Genomic DNA, 23,980 nt, shown 5'->3' on the forward strand with positions numbered 1-23,980 from the left:
TTTGCTGCTGTGTTTACTTGGTTGCCGTGGATGCAGCGAGACTGGCAGACACTGGTTTGCCCCCAGCTGCTCTCAGTGGTTTCTAAAGAATCTACATTAAGGCCCAGTTGTTGTATTTGGATGCCAGGAGGGGCTCTGATGTCACAGCTGTGACACAAGAAAAGTCAAGATTTATGGCCTCACCTGGATCAACAAGTGTGTGTTACATGTGGGCCACTGAGGTACATTTTGTCTCCTTGGACACAGCTATCAATACAAATATTGGTTTCCTTACAAGAGTGACGCCAACAAAACATACCTGCTAATGCGGAAAACCTTATCTTAAATCCGCTGTAATCTTACAGGTTCAAATGTTGGAGTTTTCCATTTTGAAATCAGCTGATTGGCAGACAGAAATTCTCACTTGAAACCATCAGGAGGCTAGAACTTCTACACTGGGAGCACTGGTTGTGAGGCTGTACAGCAGTGCTTTTAGCTAAAGCTAATGTCAGCATGCTAACAGTCCTATCATGCTGTGTTTATCAGATACAATGTTTATGATGTCCACCACCTTAATTTAGCACAGGGATACTCAACTTGGCCACTTTTGCAAAATGACAGGTCAGTCAGCAGCCCTGAACATGTACACAGGGACGTTTCCAGGATTTGAGGACATTTGAGGCTTAGCCAGCTGCTTTTACAGCTTGCAGCCTACAGTCATTTCAATGAGGGGAAGGTGGTGGAAGGGAAGCAGTTTCAATCATGGTGGTTCCGGTAGGAAGCAGTTGATGCCCATGTGAACACACAGATTTTTCTCTGCTTTGTAGACTTCACAATGTTGACCTTCTAGTGCTAGGTGCCTGGCTTTGAACAATCAGATAAAAGGGGGTGACATCATGGAAGCAAAACAACGACAAGACAGTGGAGCTGATAGTAGTGTCTGAATACCCAGAGTTGTGCAACACAGTGTTAGCAATTTATAAGGACAATCAGAATAAAAACTGGGCCTGCAATAACATTTCCACCAATTTTCAGAAGTCTGGTAATTCGTCCAAATATGTAGAAATCTTTGTTAATTTCAGTGGTTTCCATTGTCTTGCTACAGTATGCTGTTACTAACATGGCGCCAAGCTCGCTTGGGCTTCCATCCATGACGTTACCAAAGCACCTGCCCATCATCACAGCCCTAGAGACACTTTGCTTTGCACACTTTTTCCCACTTTTTTGGGAAACGATCTTGCGGTTAGATCGTTGTCATGCCGGTTGCTATGCAGCGGTGTAAAAGCAGCTTAATGTTCATTAAAAATGCGGAAAAAAAATCCCAGTGTGAATCAATTTATTTTCCCTGTGACCTAAAAACGGTTTCGGGGGCCAAACATCACCCTAACAGGGGCCAGACTTGGCCTGTGGGCTGTAAGTTGAGCATCACTGGTTTGGTGTGTTAGCATGCCAACAATTGCTAATTAGCTGAAAATATGAGAATCTCCTCTGGGGCCCCAGTTTGGATTTTTTTGGGCAGGAGTGCCAATGCAGAAGTTAAGCAATGTAACCTACTGATGTGGCAGGGGACAGCAGCAAAACGTATTTTAGTCTCCACAAAGAGTCCCACCTAAAAAGATCTACAGCAGTTTACTTGAGAGTATTTTAAGTGCTTTACCTTTATGTCACACTGCCCATTACGATAGGGCTTCAATTTCCCATCTCTACTCTAATCAAAGCTACTAGACTACATTAACAAAAACTGCAATCTTGGCTCACTGAATGAGGAAGCTTCTTGTGTACTACTGCCTCAACACAGTAAAATAAAAAATACCTGATGGAGGCAGCAGTATACCAGCAGCTTCTGTGTTCAGCAATGTTAAATCACTGTTTTTCTCAATGAGGTCTGGCTTTGAAGAGAGCGATATAATGGCTTCATTTCCCTGTCGGAAATAGTTGCCTGATGGCAAGGTAGAGCAGTGAAAAGCAGCGATATAGCATACACTTTAATTTTTTTAAGGTTGTACTTTTTTAAGTGGCTAAAGCAGCCTACATTTTGCTGCTTAGCTTATGTATCAAACTCCTGCCTGCTTCTACAATCTGGGGGTGAGCCAGCTGACATTTACTGTACAGTACAGGCCAAAAGTTTGGACACACCTTCTCATTCAATGCGTTTTCTTTATTTTCATGACTATTTACATTGTAGATTCTCACTGAAGGCATCAAAACTATGAATGAACACATGTGGAGTTATGTACTTAACAAAAAAGGTGAAATAACTGAAAACATGTTTTATATTCTAGTTTCTTCAAAATAGCCACCCTTTGCTCTGATTACTGCTTTGCACACTCTTGGCATTCTCTCCATGAGCTTCAAGAGGTAGTCACCTGAAATGGTTTCCACTTCACAGGTGTGCCTTATCAGGGTTAATTAGTGGAATTTCTTGCTTTATCAATGGGGTTAGGACCATCAGTTGTGTTGTGCAGAAGTCAGGTTAATACACAGCCGACAGCCCTATTGGACAACTGTTAAAATTCATATTATGGCAAGAACCAATCAGCTAACTAAAGAAAAACGAGTGGCCATCATAAGAGTCACCTCTGCTTCTGAGGATAAGTTCATCCGAGTCACCAGCCTCAGAAATCGCAAGTTAACAGCAGCTCAGATCAGAGACCAGATGAATGCCACACAGAGTTCTAGCAGCAGACCCATCTCTAGAACAACTGTTAAGAGGAGACTGCGCCAATCAGGCCTTCATGGTCAAATAGCTGCTAGGAAACCACTGCTAAGGAGAGGCAACAAGCAGAAGAGATTTGTTTGGGCCAAGAAACACAAGGAATGGACATTAGACCAGTGGAAATCTGTGCTTTGGTCTGATGAGTCCAAATTTGAGATCTTTGGTTCCAACCGCTGTGTCTTTGTGAGACGCAGAAAAGGTGAACGGATGGATTCCACATGCCTGGTTCCCACTGTGAAGCATGGAGGAGGAGGTGTGATGGTGTGGGGGTGTTTTGCTGGTGACACTGTTGGGGATTTATTCAAAATTGAAGGCACACTGAACCAGCATGGCTACCACAGCATCCTGCAGCGACATGCCATCCCATCCGGTTTGCGTTTAGTTGGACCATCATTTATTTTTCAACAGGACAATGACCCCAAACACACCTCCAGGCTGTGTAAGGGCTATTTGACCAAGAAGGAGAGTGATGGAGTGCTGCGGCAGATGACCTGGCCTCCACAGTCACTGGACCTGAACCCAATCCAGATGGTTTGGGGTGAGCTGGACCGCAGAGTGAAGGCAAAGGGGCCAACAAGTGCTAAACACCTCTGGGAACTCCTTCAAGACTGTTGGAAAACCATTTCAGGTGACTACCTCTTGAAGCTCATGGAGAGAATGCCAAGAGTGTGCAAAGCAGTAATCAGAGCAAAGGGTGGCTATTTTGAAGAAACTAGAATATAAAACATGTTTTCAGTTATTTCACCTTTTTTTGTTAAGTACATAACTCCACATGTGTTCATTCATAGTTTTGATGCCTTCAGTGAGAATCTACAATGTAAATAGTCCTGAAAATAAAGAAAACGCATTGAATGAGAAGGTGTGTCCAAACTTTTGGCCTGTACTGTATGTAATACTCTGTACACTGACTATGGATAAGTACCTCATACAAGCCCACTTTAAAAGATCAGAGTTATCCCTTTAAGGGGCCCCAGAAGTCCCAGGTTCACTTTGTGGCAAGTACCTTGTGGTGATGTTCTTAAAGGTGCAGTAAGTAGGATTTAGCATCAGTGTTTGGCTTGTCCATTCTGGGCTACTGTAGAAAAACTTAGTGATCCCACTATCTAATGCAGCTTTTCAGATATAAATTTGTAGTCACTTGAGTGTCTTTCTCCAACTTTACACTGTTTTCACAGGCCAGTGGTAACTAAACTGACTCTGACATATAAAATTGATGGAGGGCCCCTTTAAAGGCAAAATTTAAACAGTCCCACAGCTTAATTTTGCCACAGGGCCCCCAGAGGATTAATGTGGACCCATATCTTGTACAACTGGTCATACACACTGCATTGCTTTATCTGAATCCATAAGCCAAGTCAAACGGCAAAGTGTTTCCACTGTACATTTATTGTCAGCCAATTACAAATCTAACAAAGTCCTGAACAGGGACACACAAGTTCAGAGTAGCTCAAACGTCTTAAAACTACCTAAATGCTTTAAGACAAACAGACCAATTACAGCCACGTACAAAAAATATATTCAAGTGTTGATGGACCCACTTTTGGAGATTTGATTTTCACCTCAAATCTCACAAGTACAAAGTAGAAACGATGCGCATACATCGTTTCCATAGGAACAATTAGAAATCACCAGCATAATTATGAAAAATGGAATGAATTGATATAACTCTGCTAAATAAGTTATTTCAAGTGTGTGAACAGTGATACAGTGGCATAAAACAATAAATTACTCCTCCTCAGTAAACACATTTAATTAAAAAACAAAGGACTATGACAGAAAGGAGCGTATCTGTTCATGGGGGAGAGTTAACCCACTGTCTCCAGTGAGATATTTACATGTACATCGTTACTGTAACTGTGTTTGGATCATTACAGTGGAGTTCCCATCAAATAAAATATACATCCTGTGTGTGCCCATCATAAATACATTCCCCGAGGATATCCGTAAAAAGACAATGCAAGAATTCCTGAATTCAAACAAAATGTCAAATTAAAATGACTCAAATACTCGCAGGAATGTAAACATTGCATTGTGTTGTTTAAAAAAAACAAAACCATCCACCACTTTTCTCTCTTGCATACTTTCACAGCATGAGGCTGAGGTGTGTTAGCTGTCCCTGAATGCCATAAACCCTCTTTCAGTGACAAATTTGCTCCTGGATAGTTCATGGTGTCTCCTCTACCAGCTGGAGTCAAAAACCTTCTTGCACATGTTCGAGTTCTCCTGGTGAAGAGGGAATTCAGAGCCGGGGACGAGCTGCTTCTTGCTCTTACGCGACATGACGCTCTTCCCTGATGACACGCTCTCGTACCTGGTCATGTATTCACTGAAAGCAGAACATCAATAACAGACAGTTAGGTTTTTGTATGAGATAATTCAACAATGAACCCCAAAGAGTACTGAAATATTTTCTTCACAATACCTGACGGGGAAAGTTGTTTTGTCCATCTGCATGCACACCAGGAAGGGATATTCGGAAAACTGGACAGTGGTGATGAAGTCCAGTGCTGCCTCTGTTTCGAAGCTGACCTCCACGCCTGCTCTCATGAAGTCCATGTCCACTGTAACATTGCCAGTGACCACCATCGCTCCCCTGAAACCATAAAGTGAAGATGTCCAACAAACAAAGAACAGTGTGTTAAAGTCATGTTTTCCCATTATCATCTTTTCTAAAAAAGTATAATTTTATTTAATTAAAGTTCAAATAAAAATTACAATATTTCACATGGTAAATATAAAAACAAAAAATATATCCAGCTTGCCAGTATGTGTGTTCATCATGTAGAAAAGCACATGCCTGATTTATACAAGAATTTATACAAGTGACGTCTAGTCGACAGGATCCTACATTTCCACGCTTCCCATTCATTGTCCATGTAAGCAGCCATGCAACGCATTCTAGTAGAGCTGCGTTGCATTTTAAGAGACTGCTCATTTGCATAAAGTAAAATCTAGGCTATTTTATGCAAATCAGCGGCATCTGGGGTCTCATTTATAAACATTGCGTACGCACAAAACGAGGCGTGAAAGAGGCGTGTGCCACTTCCCATGCAAAAGTTGTGATCTATAAAAACAGACTTGATAGGAGAAACTTTGACCCATGCTGATGGACATTAAGTAAATAGGAAAATGGCAATGTAGATGATGAGATGGAAGCCTGACTGTAGAAATTGTCAAATTGGCCCACGCCATTTTTGGCTTTTGTTTTATACAGGAAGTTTCCAAACAGCTGCCATGTTGGTGTAGTCTAAAATCCAGGAGCAGACAGCCCACATGCCTATTGGCGCGCCCATCAAACATCCAATACTGGAAAGCAGTGCTTGCATTCAGAGAGATGAATTGTAAAAGGCATTATCTTCTATATCAGGACATTTTAAAGTGCAGTATGGTAAAAATAATGCTGTTTTTAAAGGATTTTTAACCACCATTTAACACTTGTATAGCACCTTTCCAGTTTTCCAACCACTCAAAATACGTTTCACACTATGAGTCACATTCACCCATTCACACACTTGGGACCAAGGCTATCGTATGAGGTGCCACCTGCTACACAGCTTTAACACACTCACATACCAATAGAGCAGCAATCAGGAGCAATGTGGGGTTCAGTATCTTGCTCAAGGATACTTCGACATGCGGACTGGAGGAGCCACTGATCTTCCAATTAGTGGACGATCTTCTCTACCTCTGAGCCGCCCCCGACATTATTGGCCTGTATGAGACAGAAAGTTTGCTCCGGCCGGTAGGCAGTGTTGTGTTTCGGCCTGGACGTTTCCAACATGCAGGTCACAAACGTTCTCATTTCACAGCTAAACAGTACACTGAAATATGTTTCTGAGAACATTTGTGGTGATGCAGTAACAGAACCTTGACTCATGTTTGATCAACAACTGTGTTCGACAGTGTAAAGCAGTTCACGAGCAATGATTGACATGACTGACAGCTGCTTTCTCTTAAAAAGGCCTGTGATTGGCCAAAGTCTCCCGTCATGGGCTAGATTTTCTAAAGCCTGAAAACAGAACCACACTGCCTACTCAAGCTTTAACGTGTGAGCATAATGTGCAACAAAACATGGGTAGATATGGTTACCTGCAGTTACCTGAACCAGACATGTTCAGATTGAAAAAAACATCTGCTAGCCAACCAGAACCAATTATTGTCTTTAGCCTTATCATGCCTACTGTTGGATATGGTCCTCGTCTGTGACCATGTATCTGAATCATACAGACTGTATCAAAAGCACAGTGAAGCTCAGACTCTAACGGGTACAGTTCAACTACCGTGTAACAACTTCCCCTTATGTTTCAAATCAAAGTGTGTGCCAGCCACACTCACATCCAACCTCTGTAACTTTGCCCGTGGAGACATGCCTTGGCAAAGATGCCAGTGTGGTTTGTTCTGCTTCTATAGATAGCCTGCCAGTCTATTATCAGAGTGGAAGAGGTACAACTATGCTGATCCATTCACCTGCCTCTGCCATTCCCCCTGCACACACGGGTCAAATCAAGATGTGACCCCTAACAGTGGTCCAGAATCGGGAAGAAAATCCCCAAACAGAATAAAAAAGCTCTTTAATCTGTTTTTTGAAACATACTTTTGTTTCTTAGGATGCTGTAAAAAAGGCAATAATAATTTCTGCACCTTAACTTAGACCCTCATTAAACTCACATTTCCTTTTCTATCTTTTGTAAGTCATCTAAGGTCGTGTACATAAAGAGCTGTACTACTGCACCAGTGCAAACTAATGCAAATTATAAAGCAATAAGGAAGATTAATGTTAAAAAAATGATGCAGTACCAGAACAAAACCTGAGTTTCAGTCCAGATATCAGTGTTTTTTTATGGCTTACCTTTCTATGTAAAGTAAAAATAGTCTTTTCTGCAAAGAACTTTTTTCCATTCATCAAAACAATCTTAAAAAGCATTAAAAATCTGAGAATACCTGACCAAAATAACAAGCAAACAGGATGAAGAGTGGGACCAAACTCTCAGTGTCATGTTTGGGTGCTTGAGTTTAGGTTACTGTTATGGACAAAATGTGTTTGGTACTTAAAAAGCACTGAGGTGCTCATGCAGCCCTGTCTTGGCCAGGCAAACCACACCGTATTTGAATGTTAAAAACCAGCGGCATTGCTCTTTAAACCCCATTTCATCACCAGATGCCGCGAGCTAACTGATACCAGCATGATGACGAGCTCCATTTTCGGCAGCTACTGTTGCGCGTGGACTGTAATGTTTTTAAAATTAGAGAACCAGACAGAGCTGACGTCATATCCACACAAACCCAGAAATGAGACAGACGTGAAGCACAATACTGGAACGTGTCCAACATGCCGGTGGAACAAATGAATCAGGCAACACTTATAGACCCTCTAAAGTTCACATGAATCCAACATCAATAGAAATCTATTTGCAGTGTGGTGACACGGCTCGAACGTCTAAAACAACTTTCCTTTCAGTCACAAAGGTTGTTTCTAAGAATTGTCTGCCTATCACAAAGGCCTTTGCCCTGCAAGTGTACATGTCATACAGTACTCCACAAACAGTCAGATAATTTATCACCCCAAGGCTGTACTGGAGGCTGTGACCTATATACACACTACACAACAGTATATAAGAGCTCTGCTGATGTCCTGATTCAGCTACAGGACAAAAACACCTGCAACAGTTGTTTTATTGCATTGTCTGTGGACCGTACCTGTTGTTGACGCTGGTCTTGGACTCCCTGTACCACAGACTGATCTCCATGCCTCCAGAGATGTCAATGGCTAACCCACCCTGAAACTCAGCACTGGCTTTCAGACCGGACTGCAGCTGGATCACCTAGAAGGCCGAAGATGATCGGGAAAGAACAACAAAAATGAGAGATTTGGTTACGTCTGACTCTAGAGTTGTACCGATACCGATACCAGTAACGGAAATGCCTCCAATACTGCCTAAAATACGGTATCGGGTATCGGCGAGTATAGCCTATGACCAATCTGATACCACGTAATGCCTTACGTCATTACACATAGGCACGCTAGAGGTAAATGAAACGGAGCGGAGTTTAAAAAGCATTCTATTGTAGCCTTTAAAATGTCTTTTTTACCAAATTGTGTGGCTGCACTTTAACCTGCGTCTTGATCTGTGTCAACACTGGATAATAATAATAAAAAGGTTTTATGGCATTCATTCTACTATTATGCATTTATTTATTAATATTTTACATAGAGTTTTAGGAGTTGAGACATACAACAATTCATATCCTATCCATTTTTATTTTACCCGCTGGTATCGGATCGGTACTCGGTATCGGCAGATACCTAAGGTTCAGGGATCGGAATCAGTATCGGGAAGGAAAAAGTGGTATCGGTACATCTCTATCTGACTCACGTGTAAAAAGCTGTAAAAGCTCACAGCATAAATGCCACATCCTTGAAGCAGCTGTCTGCATTTAGACTCTGTTCACACTCACATCACTACGCTCAACAACTGCGTTAATAACTTGAGTCATTTGCTATCTGTGCTTGTGTACACATACTGTATGAATCTGACCAAGTAAACAACTGACAAAATAGGCTGTGGGTCATTGCCTTCCAAAGTGACCCATAAAAACTGTTTGCCCACCTAAAGTAGATATGAAAGTATATATAGATCAGAAAACTTAAAAGGTTACAGTTACATAGAAAGAGCCCAGTGCTGAATACTGGCTGGGATGCAAACATCACTAGATTAGAACTGAATTAGAATGAGAGTAGATTTTAAGCTCCTCCCCCTTGTATACAAACCCTTACAGTACATGAGCTGGGACCGAGCTACATTGCTAACTCCCTCGTTAACTATTTGCCTCCATGAACACTGCGATCAGTTGCTGCTGATTTCTTGGAGGTTCCCAGCAACAGTCTGGGATGCAGCCTTTGTCTATTACACCCCAGAGCTATGGAACACACTTCAGATATCAGGAAAGCTAGCTCGCTAAATATTTTATCTGTTCACTTTAGCCTTTAACTCACTCTGACTTTCCTGATACAGGTCTGAAACGCTTTCTTTTTACACTTTTACTTCGTATTTAGGCTTCACACTGCTGCAAGTCTTTTAAAATCTTATTTGATTTTGTAATTTATAGTTTTACAACTCTATGATTTATGAATCAGTTCCGTTTAATGTTAATTATGGCTATTTTCATGTAGCGCACTCTGTGCTTATAGTGCCCTTATTATAAAGCACTTAGTGCTGCATTTCTTGTATGAAAGGTGCACTATAAATAAAGTTTATTATTATTATCACGCCAACATCGCACTACCTCTGGTTTGCAGCTGCATGTCACAGAACATAAACCTACGTCTTTTCAAGCAGGTGTTTCTTAAGAATATTTTTCCGGGCTTCTATTGCCTTTATTTTACAGCAGCTAAAGAGTGACTGTAAGGGGAGAGAAAGAGGGGATGACATGCAGCAAAGGAAGGTTCTTTTCTCATTACTTCTGTCAGCCACTCTCAACACTAAGATGAAGTACACTACCATATTAATGGAATAATTCACCCTCGAAATGACAACTTGTATACAAATTAGTCATGCCGTGCTACCTTGAATCCATGTAGAAGACATTCTTTGAGAGCGTGAGAGTTTGTAAACTGATGTTTTGGGACAGTTTTGCTGTTGTTGGTGGTCTCCAATCAATAAATCAATATGTTCCATGTTTTTGTCACAAATTCAAGGACACACAGCATGACTGCTACTGAAGTATTCCTCTCTCGTTTGAATGGGGCATTGATGTGGGACACAGTTGTAGCTGCTTACCTCAGAATGATCAGTCAGCAGGATGAGACCCTTCACCACATTCATGGGCTCCCCGGTCATGGAGAACATTTTGGACATGAGGTCACTGTAACCCTTGAAGAAGGTGACGGGTCGCAGCTGAACGTCAAACAGCAGAGCTGACATCCCGGCAAATGACTCCAGGTCCTCCTCTCCCTCGTCAGGTGTGGCAGCAATCAGTGACTCCAGACCCTGAGCCTCAATTGCCACCTGGAAGAATATTCAAATTAGTCTGAGTTAGCAATTTGATAATGATCTGTTCTGATATTTCACATATACTTCATGACAATTTAATGTATTTCAGAAGGAAAGGCACTTTATGTAATGCATTAAAACATAAAAAGAGGAAGTAAAACAGCATAAAAAGATTAAGATAAAAAGATCTAAATTCCTGTTCCTGCAACATCCTCACAAAGTGTGCTTTACCAATACATTACTGTGACTAATTTCAGTTTTATCATGTGGTTTCCTTACCTGCAGTCCATGTAGCATTGCTCCTTTACTAGCACCATAAATATTCATGTTGCTTCTCCTCAGGATCCCAGAGCCAGAGTACAGGATGTCCAAACTGTATGTGGAGGTCACATCGGCAGACTCTGTAGGAGGAGGATGAGGAAGTGCTCAGTGAACGTGCATAGCTGTTGACATGTTATTTATCTTATTGCTAATAGCAAGACTCAAAATTAGTTTTAAGTCTAGCGTGCATAACCAGCTACGCCAAAGGTCCGTGTTTAACTTGATTGACATTTTTCTTCATGTCATGTCATATATTGTTCATTTCTTTTAGGCTTCGGAGATGACGGGTTCATTACTTACGAGCCATGAATCCTGAGTATGCAGACGATGACCCAACCTTTGAGAAACGGTCATAGTTGTGGGAAACTGTGTCTCTCATTGCTTGTCGTAAAACTTTGCTGAAAAATAAAATATATATATATGTATTCATTTTAAAGAAGTGGCTGCAATATGAGTTGGTAAAATGTTTGGTTACACAAAATGCTCTTTTTGTAAGTCTTCCTCCCATAACACACCTGGCGGGCATCTCAAAGCGCAGGATGTCCTGGATCTTGGACAGCATATACTTGTTCATTTCATGAGGCAGATTTCCAATAGACAGCAACAGATTCTTCACCTCCATGTATGATGGGTTGCTACTGAGGATGACGTCAGCGGCAGCAGCCCTCACATTTTTCTCATAGATCCTTCGATTCTGGTGGTAAACCCTGTTCACTGTCAGCTTTACCTACAAATGAGATATTTGATTTCAGTTATATGCTAGTTAGCTCCATACAGCAGTAACAGTCATTCACAACAGCTGTAATGAATATGTGTGGCTCACCTCGTCGGTCATGAGGCTGACGTCGTATCTCTGCAGGGCAGTGAGGGCGATGGTGCTGAAAGCTCCCACCTCTGACTCTGCGTATTTGGTAAAGATGGGAATGGCCTCAGGAAGCAGAGAGTTCTTCAGAGCCAGGAGATACATCTGGACCTCAGACTCCACCTGCGTGCTGTCAGGGCCGCCTAAAATCAGCTTCTTCACCTTCACCACTGTCTGAGAGGTGCATACACAACAGAAGATCATCAGTCAGCTCAGTCAGTGGATTAGTTTGCAGACTATAACACAAAAGAAACATTTTCATAGCTGTACACAGACATTAGTTTATCATTTATCATCTTCTTGGAAGCTCACCGGTAAGTTGCATCCTCCTTTCTGACACAGTTTGTGGACCAGGGCTCCCATAATGATCACCACTGACTCTTTAATGTCTGTGCTGCCGATCTTTCCCTTTGAAATATCCTGAAAAAGAAACAATCCTCATTGAAATTCACCACAAACTTTAGATTTGCTTTACAGGTCCAGTGTGTAGGCTTTAGGGACATCTATTGGCAGAAATGGAATATATCATTCATAACTATCTTTTCAATAATGTATAAACACCTGATAATAAGAATCGCTAACTTAGAATGAGCCGTTTATATCTGCATATGGAGTGGGCCCTCTCCCACCAAGTCCACCATGTTGTTTCTACAGTGGCCCAGAATGGACAAACCAAACACTTGCTCTTGATATGGCCATTTGCATTTTTGTGTTTTCATATCAGCCACTGTAGTTTCTTCTACACACTTGGCACACCAAAGGAGTTTCAGTTTTTCAACCTCACCGCTAGATGCCACTAAATCCTACACACTGGACCTTTAAGTATACTGTGACTTGGTTTTTTAAGACTTATTTTTAAGGCTAAAGTTTTTAAATTTTAAGACAAATCATTTAAAATAGAATTTCATTTTTGTGGGCAGAGAGCAATAAATTAAATATATGTGTTTTTTTCAAAAACCAATTCAGAAAGAAGGCAGCACTCCACGGTAAAATAAAATGAAAAAAATAAATAAATAAAATAAAACAAAATACAAATACATAAAATAAAATAAAGTAAAATAAAAATAATTACAATAAAATAAAATAACATAAAATATAATTAAAATAAAATTAATTAAAATAAAAACTGGAATGTCTATTTGTTGACATTTTTGTTTTTTTCCCCACTAGAGTGCCACCTACTGTATTTCCTGAATTTAGTTCATTTTTTGGAGCAGAACTGAAATGCAATGCAGGTGAATCACACCTTTTCCTCTTCACAGAGATCTTATATTTCCTTTCATGAGCAAGAAAAGGTGTCAATCTATTACTGACAACATGACGCTCACCAGCAGAGCCTGGAGCATTCTCTCGTTGGGATGTGAAGCAAAGCCACATGCGTAGAGAAACCTCTCCTGCAGAACCAAACCTTTGGCATCTGTGAAGTTAAGGAATTGGAGCATGGCATCCAGAGATGCAGCGGTCTGGGAGGAGGTCACAGCATCCACCACCTGAGGTCTGATAGCAGGAGGAAGGAGGTAAATAATATGATGGTGAGTTGATAAAGTTGGACTTATTTAAAGAAACGGCAGAGTGATGACGTCAGTAAGTAAACTGAGATGTAGGAAGAGAAGGAGGAGCCCGTTTACAGAGATGTCTTGCTGGCGCTCTTCAGCACTTTGAGGATCTCGTCCTTGGACGCCTTCCTAATGCTCTGGATCAGGGCCAGGAAGCTGCGAGGAGCCGTGGCTTTGGACAGGCTCTCTGGCTCCAGCTGCTTCTTCTGAGTCTGCCAATTTTCAAAAAGCTAAGAGGGAGAACACAGGGGACAGAGGATTAAAAGAGAGATCATCTTCTGTCAATAAGGACGGTACAAAAATATAGAATATCTGTTTACTAATACGAGGTTATTTAGGAGTCGCTTTGCACATAATGACTTGGACAACTTGGGCCTGCATACTCTGAAGGAGGTCTGCAGGGACCAAACATTAGTTGTACTGATTCAATAAATGTCTAAAATGCAGCAGCAGTGTGGTCATACAGTATTTATGCGCCTGCATAAGAAATATTAAATGTGCAAGTGTTCTTTTTGAAATATGGTGAAAACATAAAGAAAAACTGTGGCGTGACAGTGAACAGATACTCACTGATGGACAGCCCTTGCACTGAGATTTGACCTTCTCTGCAATGATACCAACAGCTGCCATTTTGGCATCGATTGACTTGACAACACCAGCCACATCTTTCCCAGCAGCCTCCAGCAGTCCGGCCTCCTTCCCTACATATGTGAGGGTTTGCCTGGAAAGCAAGAAATGTAAAATTTAAAATGTAGCAGCACCAGAAATGGCAGCACACGTTTATTCTTTTTTTAAGAGATACTTAACTGATTTTTGACCAGCTTTGCATCATAACAATATTGGTAGTATATGTAAATGAACTGAGGTAAACCTCCCTCCATGTTGCCAGCGCCCAGATCTCCCTGCTCAACTCTCAGCTCATATTTACCAGTGGATTTTTGCTGGTTCTAGGGCTGTTGCTCAAACTACAGATTGTACTTCTGCATACTGCGTCAAGGCCATTAAATAAAGGCCAGGACATGCTCTCTGACCCCATGGGAGTTATGGGGTATGAACATGCGCGATATAACTGGAGCTTCAATGTTGGAGAGTTACTGCAGACAGCACTAGAAATAAAGGGATGGCGTCCGCTCAGGTGCTCTTAGGGTGCACTCTTTTGAGCCTCTGTCAGTGTGCTTGGCCTGACAGAACATTTTGGGTACGCTCATATTGAGGGAATAGAAAGTGTTTGTTTTTGGTCTTTTATTAAGTAGTAATTAAATTGCAGAATTCTAATTCTTACCCATATCTTGATTTTTCATGCAAACTATATTCTGACACAAGGCCAATTGCCGATGCTATTTAGTGCACCAGGGATAACGTTTTTCTGTAGGCCGATGCCAAAGTTAGCATCACACTGGTTCCCTCATCAAAAAAGCCTATGGGATTTTTTGACTGGATATAAAGAAACTAGACTACAGTCGCATGACCTGAAAAAGACTGTTAAGCTGTGTTCGGCGCGGCATGATGGCATTCTGTAATCTCAGTTAGCCACTTGTTAGCAACCACACTTTTTAAGACACACAGAGGCTTCACAAAATTCATGAGTGGGGTATTAACTGATGTATTTTTTGTTGTAGAACAAAGTGGAAGTCTCTTAAGCTCCTGTGAAACACGGACCTTTTGTCAGGGATCTAACAAAAAATTCTTCAAAGAACCCACTGACTTTAAAACAGGGGAACCAAGAGTGCAAAAATGCTGACTCATCTCTACTGAGCCTTTCGGCAACTGCAGACCAGACTTCTCTTTTAATCCCCCTTGATTTTCGTATGCTTAACTCCGTGGACACAAAGAGTATAGAAGCGGATTGAGAGAGACACCAAACTCAGATCAAACGGTAAAACTAGGCGGTGCTGATCAAATATAAAACAAGTTACTGTGTTGCCTATTTCTCACCTAAAATGTCTTTCGAAACATGTTTTAGTGCACTGTTTGGCTGTTTGGCTGAAAATGCTGAGATGTGTTGCCCATTCCCCTTTGACTATAATTCAAGAATGTTTGATACCAGTCGGCTGACGTATTGTTTCTTGCGGAAAAACAGCCAAGCATTACCTCACCCTACAGCAGGAGTGTTTTGTATATTGGTCCGGTGCGGTGCATTCTGGTAGTTGTAGGTTCTCTACCTCTTGAGAAAAACCAAGTGCCACAGCCCATTTTCCTGTTTTCTCTGGTTATATAGCACCAATTTCAAAAGTATTTCCACTGCATAGACAGCCAAGTTTTATGAAAAAATCATCTTTCTGGTAGTGAAAGACACTTACCTGGACACAACTTTAGCTGCAGCAGATCTGCGGGCGTTGACAGCCAGTGAGTGTAGTTCTTCAGCCACGGCCGAGCGGATGAAACCATCTTCAAGTGTGAATGTTGTAACAGAACTAGACTTCCTACTCACACCCAGCACCTGAAGAAGGGACACATCAAGGTGTAAATTATTAGCAATTCAGTAACATCATATTTTAGCATGGTGAGCTCATCTGGATGCCAACGTACCTGACTGTGTGTGGTGAATCCGGTCTCTGCGGTCTTACACGTCTCCAGGAGCTTGGTTCTTGTCACTTGACCTTTTTCTGCCTTGTACAAGACTGTGCACCTTCCAGACACGTCATTCTGCACCCAGACATTGAGTTTGTCCACATTAGCTACATGTAAATACATATTTAAAACATGAATAAATGAGAAGGGAGCATTATCATGTTGTTTACCTCTATAACCTTCCCAGTGTGGGGCTGCATTTGAAGTAAGCTGGCCAGCCCTCTTTTTAGGTTCTTGATGGTTGCAGGTTCGGCCCAGTAGGAATAAAAGGCCTTTGCCTACAAAGAAAGCAACATGTTAAAGAGAATGTCATGCTTTGGAACAATGGATACTGAGGCATTCAGTCCAGCTGATAAAAAGGGAAGTGACCCACAGCGCTGTACATGCTGCAACTCACAAAGGTTGTCAGGGTGTCAGTTTTCCTGCGCACACTTGTGTAGACAAATGCATGGTCATGACATCAGACACATTACATGCAGAAATAAGATATTCTCTGAAGTGCAGATCAAAAACAAAACCAGGATACTTTGGTATTAACACTAAATGTTTAAAAAGAGTTGCTCTCAGCCTCTAATTATATCCTCAACACGCATCAGCACGCAGCTGACCAGCGTGACAGATGAGCCGGTCTTATGTTTACCAATGTTGCAGATATCACATTAAAATGATGGAACCAAAGTCAAATGTGCTTTGTTAATCTTGGGAAATATCATATCACACCACAGTTTAGTTTTCCAACGAGGCTTCAGTTTGGCTCAATAATGGACTCTGCCCCTGAGTGGAGAAAGCAGCCTATTACATCATCCTACAGTGTCTCCTATACAGTATGTAACTTATTTGTGGCGCTCAACCACAATATCAGTAAGCACCACCATAAATAGACCGTCCACTGCTACTCTGTGTATTTTTCCTTCTGCAGGCTGCCATCAGTATAAACACCCTCACAACACAGGGGAGACACTGACCTATCCTGTGTCACGCCAGCTGACTTTAACTCCACACTGAACCAGTATTCATCCTAAAAATATCATTTAAGGTAAGATTTGGGGGGTTTTTCAGCTGGTGTCTGACAGTTACACAACGGTGACAGATACTTCTCAGGGTCAGATATAATATGCACATACGGCATACTGATGAAGTATCTCTGTACACCACTGAAGTCCTGGCATTGTGTGAAACCAAGAGGAACAACATCATTTCTGTTTACTGGACTTAATTGGTATCACTTCACAATAAATGTTCATAAGTAACCAGTTGTTTTATTAATCAGCATCTTAAGCATGTTATATTGTTGTATTGTTGTAACCAATCCACGTGAGTTCTGCGCATAACGTTCACCAACCTAACTTCCTTTTTTTGTTGTGTAGATGCAGAAGTGTGTCAAGAATGTCTCAAATTTCCCAAGAAAAAATACTGCTAAAGTTCGTGCTAGGCAATTTCTTGATGTTCTGCACAAAAGAGGGGTAAACTGTTCTGCACCGCATACAACATTGTGGCGGAACACAAATAAAAGTCATCGATTGAAAAATACTTTTCCACTGCAAAACAAACCCGGTGAATGGCTGAAATTACAAACTCAGAACAGTGTATTTTTATTCTCACTAGAACAAGTTGCTTTCATTTTTAAAGAATCATACCAAAAAAGTAAAAATAAAAAACAAATCACAACTATTTATTTAGTACTCAGTTGCTCACGCAATTTCTTCGCAAAACAACACTGCCAAAACCTGCCATAATATCAGGCAGTTTAAGCCCCAAAAATACCAAAAAGCCTGTGAAATTCTGGAGGGACTGATTAATGGTTAAACAAGCAATCACTCATGCCTTACAGATCAGTTAAAAGCCATAAACAAAAACACATTTTCGATTGCAAGGTTGTAGAAAATCCCTTCGCCTGTTTTTCCTATGTATGCATGGTAATAGCGTACAGTAAATCTATTGAAGCTTGTTAGTACATATTTTTGAGGCCTCCAGATCCTCTGCTGTCCTGTTAAGTCGTCATACGGTCCAATTAGTCAAAGGATTCTATCATTAGTAAATGATTCATAAACCATCAATAGAGTCTTTAGTTACAACTTATGAACCCTTTATAAAGTGGTACCCAAGCCTTTACTGTGTAAAGCAGTGGATCCCAACTGGTGGGTCACGGTTCTAAAGTGGCTCGCAAACTTGTCAAGTTTCTTAAAATCACAATTTATTTTGATATATGGCGAATTTTTGGCACAGAGCTTTTATTTTGAAGTGCAGTTTCCTGCTGTAGAGTGAGAGAACAGACAGCTACTTGATAGAAACAGCAAACTAGCTCAACGACAATTATGACACTGAATATATTAAACTGTGTGGACCTTTAACTAATGGCTAAGGAGGAATATGGACCCCATGGCTGGACCAGTTGGGAACCACTGGTGTAAAGGGATCTTTACTCTTGCGAGGGGTTTTCTTCTACGTACAATCGCTTGTCATGATAATGATATTTTTGACTTTTCAAAGTCAGAAAAAATGATCGAGGTCATGTCTGTTTATCGTATGATACTGCCTTTGGTGTTGAATGAAGAGAGAGAGAAAAAAACTATGCTGAGGTAAGCTTTACAGTCATTTCTAGTCAAATTAAAGGTCCATTACTCTTTAAAGGGTGCGCTTGCATTATTATGCAACTACATTATCAGTACATCAGTTGCATAAAATGGTCTTACACTCACAGTAATACCAATTATTGCCATTATTTCTGGGACAGTATCTCGTCCAACAAAAGTAGCTGTTGGAAGAGGCCTAACGTACAGTCATTTACAGGGGTCATATGAGTCTTCTCCTCAGCCTTTAAATGAGATATTGACCAATCAGCCTGCCATTATTCCTCTGGTGGCAATGATGCATTATTGGATTGCACACAGTGATAATGATGCAATAACAGTGAATGAGTTTGGCTTGAATTCAAACATCTCACAGCCAGTGAGATGACAGCATGACTCTTATCCACCAACGTGGAGCTGCTCTACAAGCCATGCTTATTCGTTTGTTCATTCATTGACCCTCTGAACCTGCTGACCTTTGCCCGCACACACATCTGCCTGGTATTTCCCCTGCCAGCATCATCACTCCTGAACAGCGAAAGTCAGCTCTATAAACAGGGGAGCGCCGGAAGCACGCTACTGACACTCTAACATTACGTTTGTAAGCATCTCTTGCATGTATGAGATCATGAATTGTCTGGAAATAAAAATTCATATAATACTGAGAAACTGCTGCTGTTGTTACTGGCCTGGAGAGATAATTTATGGTAATGTTTACTAAAATATTCATTCTTTATACTAAAAGGTGTTTTATTTTGACGGTATGTTGAAATAAGGATTAAAAACCTAATAGACTGAGGCTGTGCAGATAATATCACAATGAGTGGTGTAGCCTGACAGAGACTACTTTCTTTATATTCTTTACTACCAAGGATCTAAACTTCTGCAATGTAATCAACTGAAGAATTGCCACCTGAAAAGAATTAAATGAGCAAGGAGTGAGGAAAGGTCCTTGACAAGTGCCGAGCAGTGGTGCCCCCAGGGTGGGGCCATGGCCTGGTGCAAAAAATTGGAGTTCAACAGTAATGTCTTTAAGAGGATTGCAAAAGTAGGCGTATCTTGTGAAACTAGACAACTTAAGGCATCCATTGGTACCAATCATGGCACCATAGCCTGTTGGGAAAGAGGTTAAATAACGCTCCAAATTTAGGTCACAAAAATTGGGCCTTCAGACTTGATTGCTGTGAGACTCGGCTTATGTTTTGACCTGGTAAAAGATCCTTAAATGTTAAAAAGCAATAGCAAGCCTTTTAAAGCCACACAGGTTAGGGGCTGTGGTGCTGCAGCAAAGGTAGTGTTACCTTGTGAAACTAGACAACCTAAGATCTATTCTCTATTGGTACCAATTATGTCATGCTAACTTGTTGGGAAGGGGGCTAAATAACGCTCCAAATCTAGGCTTAATTTTGGCGAAAGAACAAACGGCATGGCCATTTTTACAGGGGTGCTTTGAATGCTTAATTCAAGATATCTGAATGAAAATGGGTTCTATGGGTGCCCACGAGTCTCCCTGAACTTGAGAAAGCTTGTCCCCAGTAAATATTTGGTCCTTACAATCACTGTATTCTTTCAGATTAATGCTATATATATTTGTTTTTTAAGGAAAGGGGCCACCAGCCTATTTGAAGAACAATGAATCGCCTAACATGTAGAGACACATAACAGATTAGAAGAGGATTGTTTGGAGCTCAAATGTTAACTTTACCAGTTTAGTCTGTGCACATCGGATAATTGGTTATGTTATTGGTGCCACTGGTGCCCAAAGTAATGACGCTAATGCTCCTACCTTTCCATTTCTCAGATGCAACATGAAAGGTTTAGTCAGAGCTGCTAGCTTGGTCTTCCCCAAAACACTCTCTGTAGTGGATCCATGCAGGACGTTCTTCTTCTCTGGTCGACTGGATGCAGGCTCGATCCTCACGTTTGAGATCTAAATACAGTATAAGAGATTTACTAATGTGAGTGAAGACTTCACATATTGTTTGTGCATTGTCAACTGAGGACAGGGAAATAGACAGACTTTGCTACAAGTTTTATCCAAAGTGTATTTGTGGTCAGAAGTACTTGAATTAATAAAACTAAAATGTCCTGTCTCAACATGTGATGGAAGCCACATACCGCCAGTTGAATCAGTTGGTCGTCTTTGTTGCTCGGATCTCTCCACACCAGGTTGACGTCCACATCACTTGAGATCCTGTAGCCAGCACTGCCCTCTTTTGACCCCCTGGTCCTGTCCACCAGCACCTCAGTGGTGTAGCTGAATTTGTACAGCTGGTTGTTGTTCAGCCGGGGTCCAGCAGCAGCCCCTGAGGAAACACAGGAGACACAGCTGGTGAGCAAACACATGTGGAGACAGTGAGAGTGATTTGCAGTAAGACTCTCTGCTGTCATCATATATATGAAGACACTGCAGGTCTGTTAATGTGCTGTAGACTCAAAGGAACATGCCACTGGTGTTTGCACGTGAAATTTACATTTGCCTATTAAAGATTTTTAGACTGGCAAATAGATTTTTCTAACCCTTAATAACACAATTTGCAGCAAAGTTTTTATAGTTAACTAAAACTAAAACTAGATGTGCAAAAACATTTTAGTTGACTGAAATAAAAACAAAAACTAGACTTCAGAAAGGAACGAAAACCAGCTGAAACAATATTGAGTGCTTGAAAAAATAAAAATATATAGGAAATGTCTTTAGTTTTAATTAATTTTGTCAAATCTGCTGGTCAAATGCAACAAGCATGAAGAGGTGTTGGTGTATCTGTTTATTGAGACTGGTTTCGTCTAAATGACTGTGAGTAAACTGCCTTCACAAAGTGCTGTGTTTGTGTTGTAATGCCTATTCTGAACCTCTGAAATCTTGCCCCTAAAAACACCCCAACATTATAATAAAAAAAAACTTAAAACTAAGACTGAAACTATTCAAAGCTGAACTAAAATCCTGCATTTTCGAACAATAAAACCTAAACTGAAACAAGTAAAGTCACTCTGACAACAAACAACTATGTTGGACTGAAAACAAAACAATTAAAAATATGTATATTTTGATACCGATAATGTAATTTTGATAGCTTCTTACATTTATAAAATTGCTGTTTTGGAGTATGTGATCATATCTCAGAATTTAGAGCTTCTCTCTAGCAAACACATACATAGGACACTTTTCAAAGCAATCTTTACACTCTCAACTGCCTTTCCATTGATGATAATGTAACTCTGACAAAGTAAAGATGACTAAGTGTTCACTAGGATGAATGAACCCAAACTAGAAGATTTGATAGCTGTATCTTTAGTCCAGGTAGGACATTTGCAATATGGAAAAAAGAAATATCACAATATTTTTGACCAACAAATTCAGTATTGATGTTGCAATGACATTAGAGGGTTGACTATTAGTGCTTCTACAAAATATTTACATAATGAGATAAATATTCATCAGCAATGTTGGTGTAAGGACAAAGTTTGTAAAGGCAATACTGTAATGCAGCCTTTAAAACCAGGGAAAGACAGCATTTACAATGTTATGACATATAGTCCCATATCCCAGAACTGCTCTTTCCGTTCTTTAATTTTTTGTCTCCTTTCCAGACGTATATGAGTATCTGTGGCTCGTGCTGAGCTGATTCAATCAGGGGCCATTCAACAAGGTGTGTTCACCCTGAGAACAGATAAAAACCTCTGCTCTGCTCTATTAATGACCAGCTTTCAGTCAGATATGACATTAGGTCACCGTGGAAAGACAGACTGACGTGTCAGTACTTGATTTCATCACCAGTCACTGAGGGAAGTGGAGCTGGGATTCAACAAATAAAAAGTTTGGGTCTTTTGTCAACATTTGGCAAAGATTTTTAGAGAACAGAAGCAAGACGACAGAAGTGGTGTGTTTTCTTGTTTTGTAATGTTGGATTTTATGTGTCTTTCTCCTTTTATCAATCAGTGATGTCACACAGCAGCACTATATGAAGATACTCCACTGACAATGAATAGGAGAGTGTCATTATGGTCTCTGTGTGATCACAGAGTGTTATTTCCTGCCAATATCAATCAGTTTGGGGGATTTTAAAGTCTCTGTAGCACACTAAAATGAGGCTTAGATCATCACTAATATTTCAGCTCTATGAAGAAGCCTGCAGAGCACAGCAAGGTGTCATTCTGAGCTACAAATAAATTCCATTGTCCCAAATAAATTCATTCAACCTTCATAATATAATCTTCTAAACATCCTCTAATATAATCTAATATAATCTTCTAAACGTCCTGCTTGGCCCAAACATCACACCACCACATACTATCTCAACTCACAGAAAACATCCCATCAACTCACCTTTGGCAGCAGCTGAGACGGAGGAAGCTGCACAAAGCAACAACACAATTAGAGTTAACATCGCGCGTCCTCTCTCTGGAGCCAGGAGATCCAAAACCCAGAGTCTGTGGCTGAAGTGGCACCGAGGGGCCAAAAAGAAAGGCAAAGCAAGTCCGAGCTTCTATTATGTTTTATCGGAGGGGAGGGCAGACTCCAAACTCCACGCTCAAGTACTAAGTACGAGATAACCGGCAAATGATTAACCTGAGGAGCAGTGATTTGGACAGGAACTTCTGCCATTGATAGACGCAGCCAGGAGCTCCCCTTTTTGTATCTGCGTCTGCGCGCGGCCATGTGATTAATTCATCAATAGAAATGGGATTATCTGATTGATTCAGTTAATCAAAGGACAAATGAATCTTGCTGTCTGGAGTTTCTAGTTTACTGCGTGCCCTGACTTGTCACCAAACAGTAAAGTTATTGTTGCAGGGAAAATAATCAATTAATTAACGCAAAGATATCTGAACAAGAGCATTAATATTTACCAGGAGGTGGCAGAGAGACGTCCTCATGTTAGACACCTTTCACCCAGTTTGTTTTTGGGATGAACAGTCGCTACTTTGTCGATGTGTGTGTTGGAGGAAATGGGCCGTCTGTTAGTGAAACCAGCCCTCTGGCTCAAGTTACAGCATCTCAGTGGATCCAAAAGTGTGGCAAACTTTAGCAGAGGGACAGGCTGTGTGAAATACTGAACATGGGGTGTGTTTTGAGTAAAGTTGCTGATTTTTCAAATTAATGCATCTCAGAGTTTATTTATGTGAAAATGCCAGTGTTGCAGCTGATTATAAAACTACAACCTCAGTCTGTAAAATGAAATTTGGGGGTCATACACTTAATTTCTCGCATTTAAGTGAATATTTTCGTACCTAATTGTGCATTTTATGCATCCATTCGTGGTGTAAATGCCAAACAACAGTCCTCTGCTACAAATGCACTTTGAAAAAACTGAGGTGGACACGTCCCCTATTAAAAACTTGAGGTTACAAACAGGAAAATATGGAGTCAAGAGGTCACTGAGGTAAGACAGAGCCAGACTGTTAATGGATTCATG

General features: G+C 40.9%; 1 protein-coding gene across 1 annotated transcript; it reads right to left on the reverse strand.

The window, feature by feature from the left end:
• Positions 1-4,063: 4,063 nt before the first annotated feature.
• On the reverse strand, positions 4,064-23,078 carry mttp (microsomal triglyceride transfer protein). Its single transcript, XM_033624750.2, has 18 exons — positions 22,891-23,078; positions 20,685-20,872; positions 20,353-20,496; positions 16,167-16,274; positions 15,955-16,071; positions 15,726-15,865; positions 13,996-14,146; positions 13,498-13,655; positions 13,198-13,366; positions 12,182-12,289; positions 11,831-12,043; positions 11,523-11,734; positions 11,308-11,405; positions 10,966-11,087; positions 10,474-10,701; positions 8,393-8,517; positions 5,118-5,288; positions 4,064-5,021 (listed from the first exon to the last, which is right to left on the reverse strand). Exons 1-18 carry the CDS (start codon positions 22,949-22,951, stop codon positions 4,874-4,876), a joined length of 2,661 nt encoding a protein of 886 aa, XP_033480641.1. The 5' UTR covers positions 22,952-23,078; the 3' UTR covers positions 4,064-4,873.
• Positions 23,079-23,980: the final 902 nt, after the last annotated feature.

Source organism: Epinephelus lanceolatus, chromosome 3 (genome assembly GCF_041903045.1).
Source record: "Epinephelus lanceolatus isolate andai-2023 chromosome 3, ASM4190304v1, whole genome shotgun sequence".
In the NCBI taxonomy this organism is placed as follows: domain Eukaryota; kingdom Metazoa; phylum Chordata; class Actinopteri; order Perciformes; family Serranidae; genus Epinephelus; species Epinephelus lanceolatus.

Coding starts and splice junctions, on each gene's coding strand:
- mttp (XM_033624750.2), bottom strand. CDS start 22,951: ATGTTAACTCTAATTGTGTTGTTGCTTTGTGCAGCTTCCTCCGTCTCA. Junction 20,873..22,890: donor CGTCTCAGCTGCTGCCAAAG/GTGAGTTGATGG, acceptor GTGTTTCCTCAG/GGGCTGCTGCTGGACCCCGG. Junction 13,367..13,497: donor AGCGCCAGCAAGACATCTCT/GTAAACGGGCTC, acceptor TCCTGCTATCAG/ACCTCAGGTGGTGGATGCTG.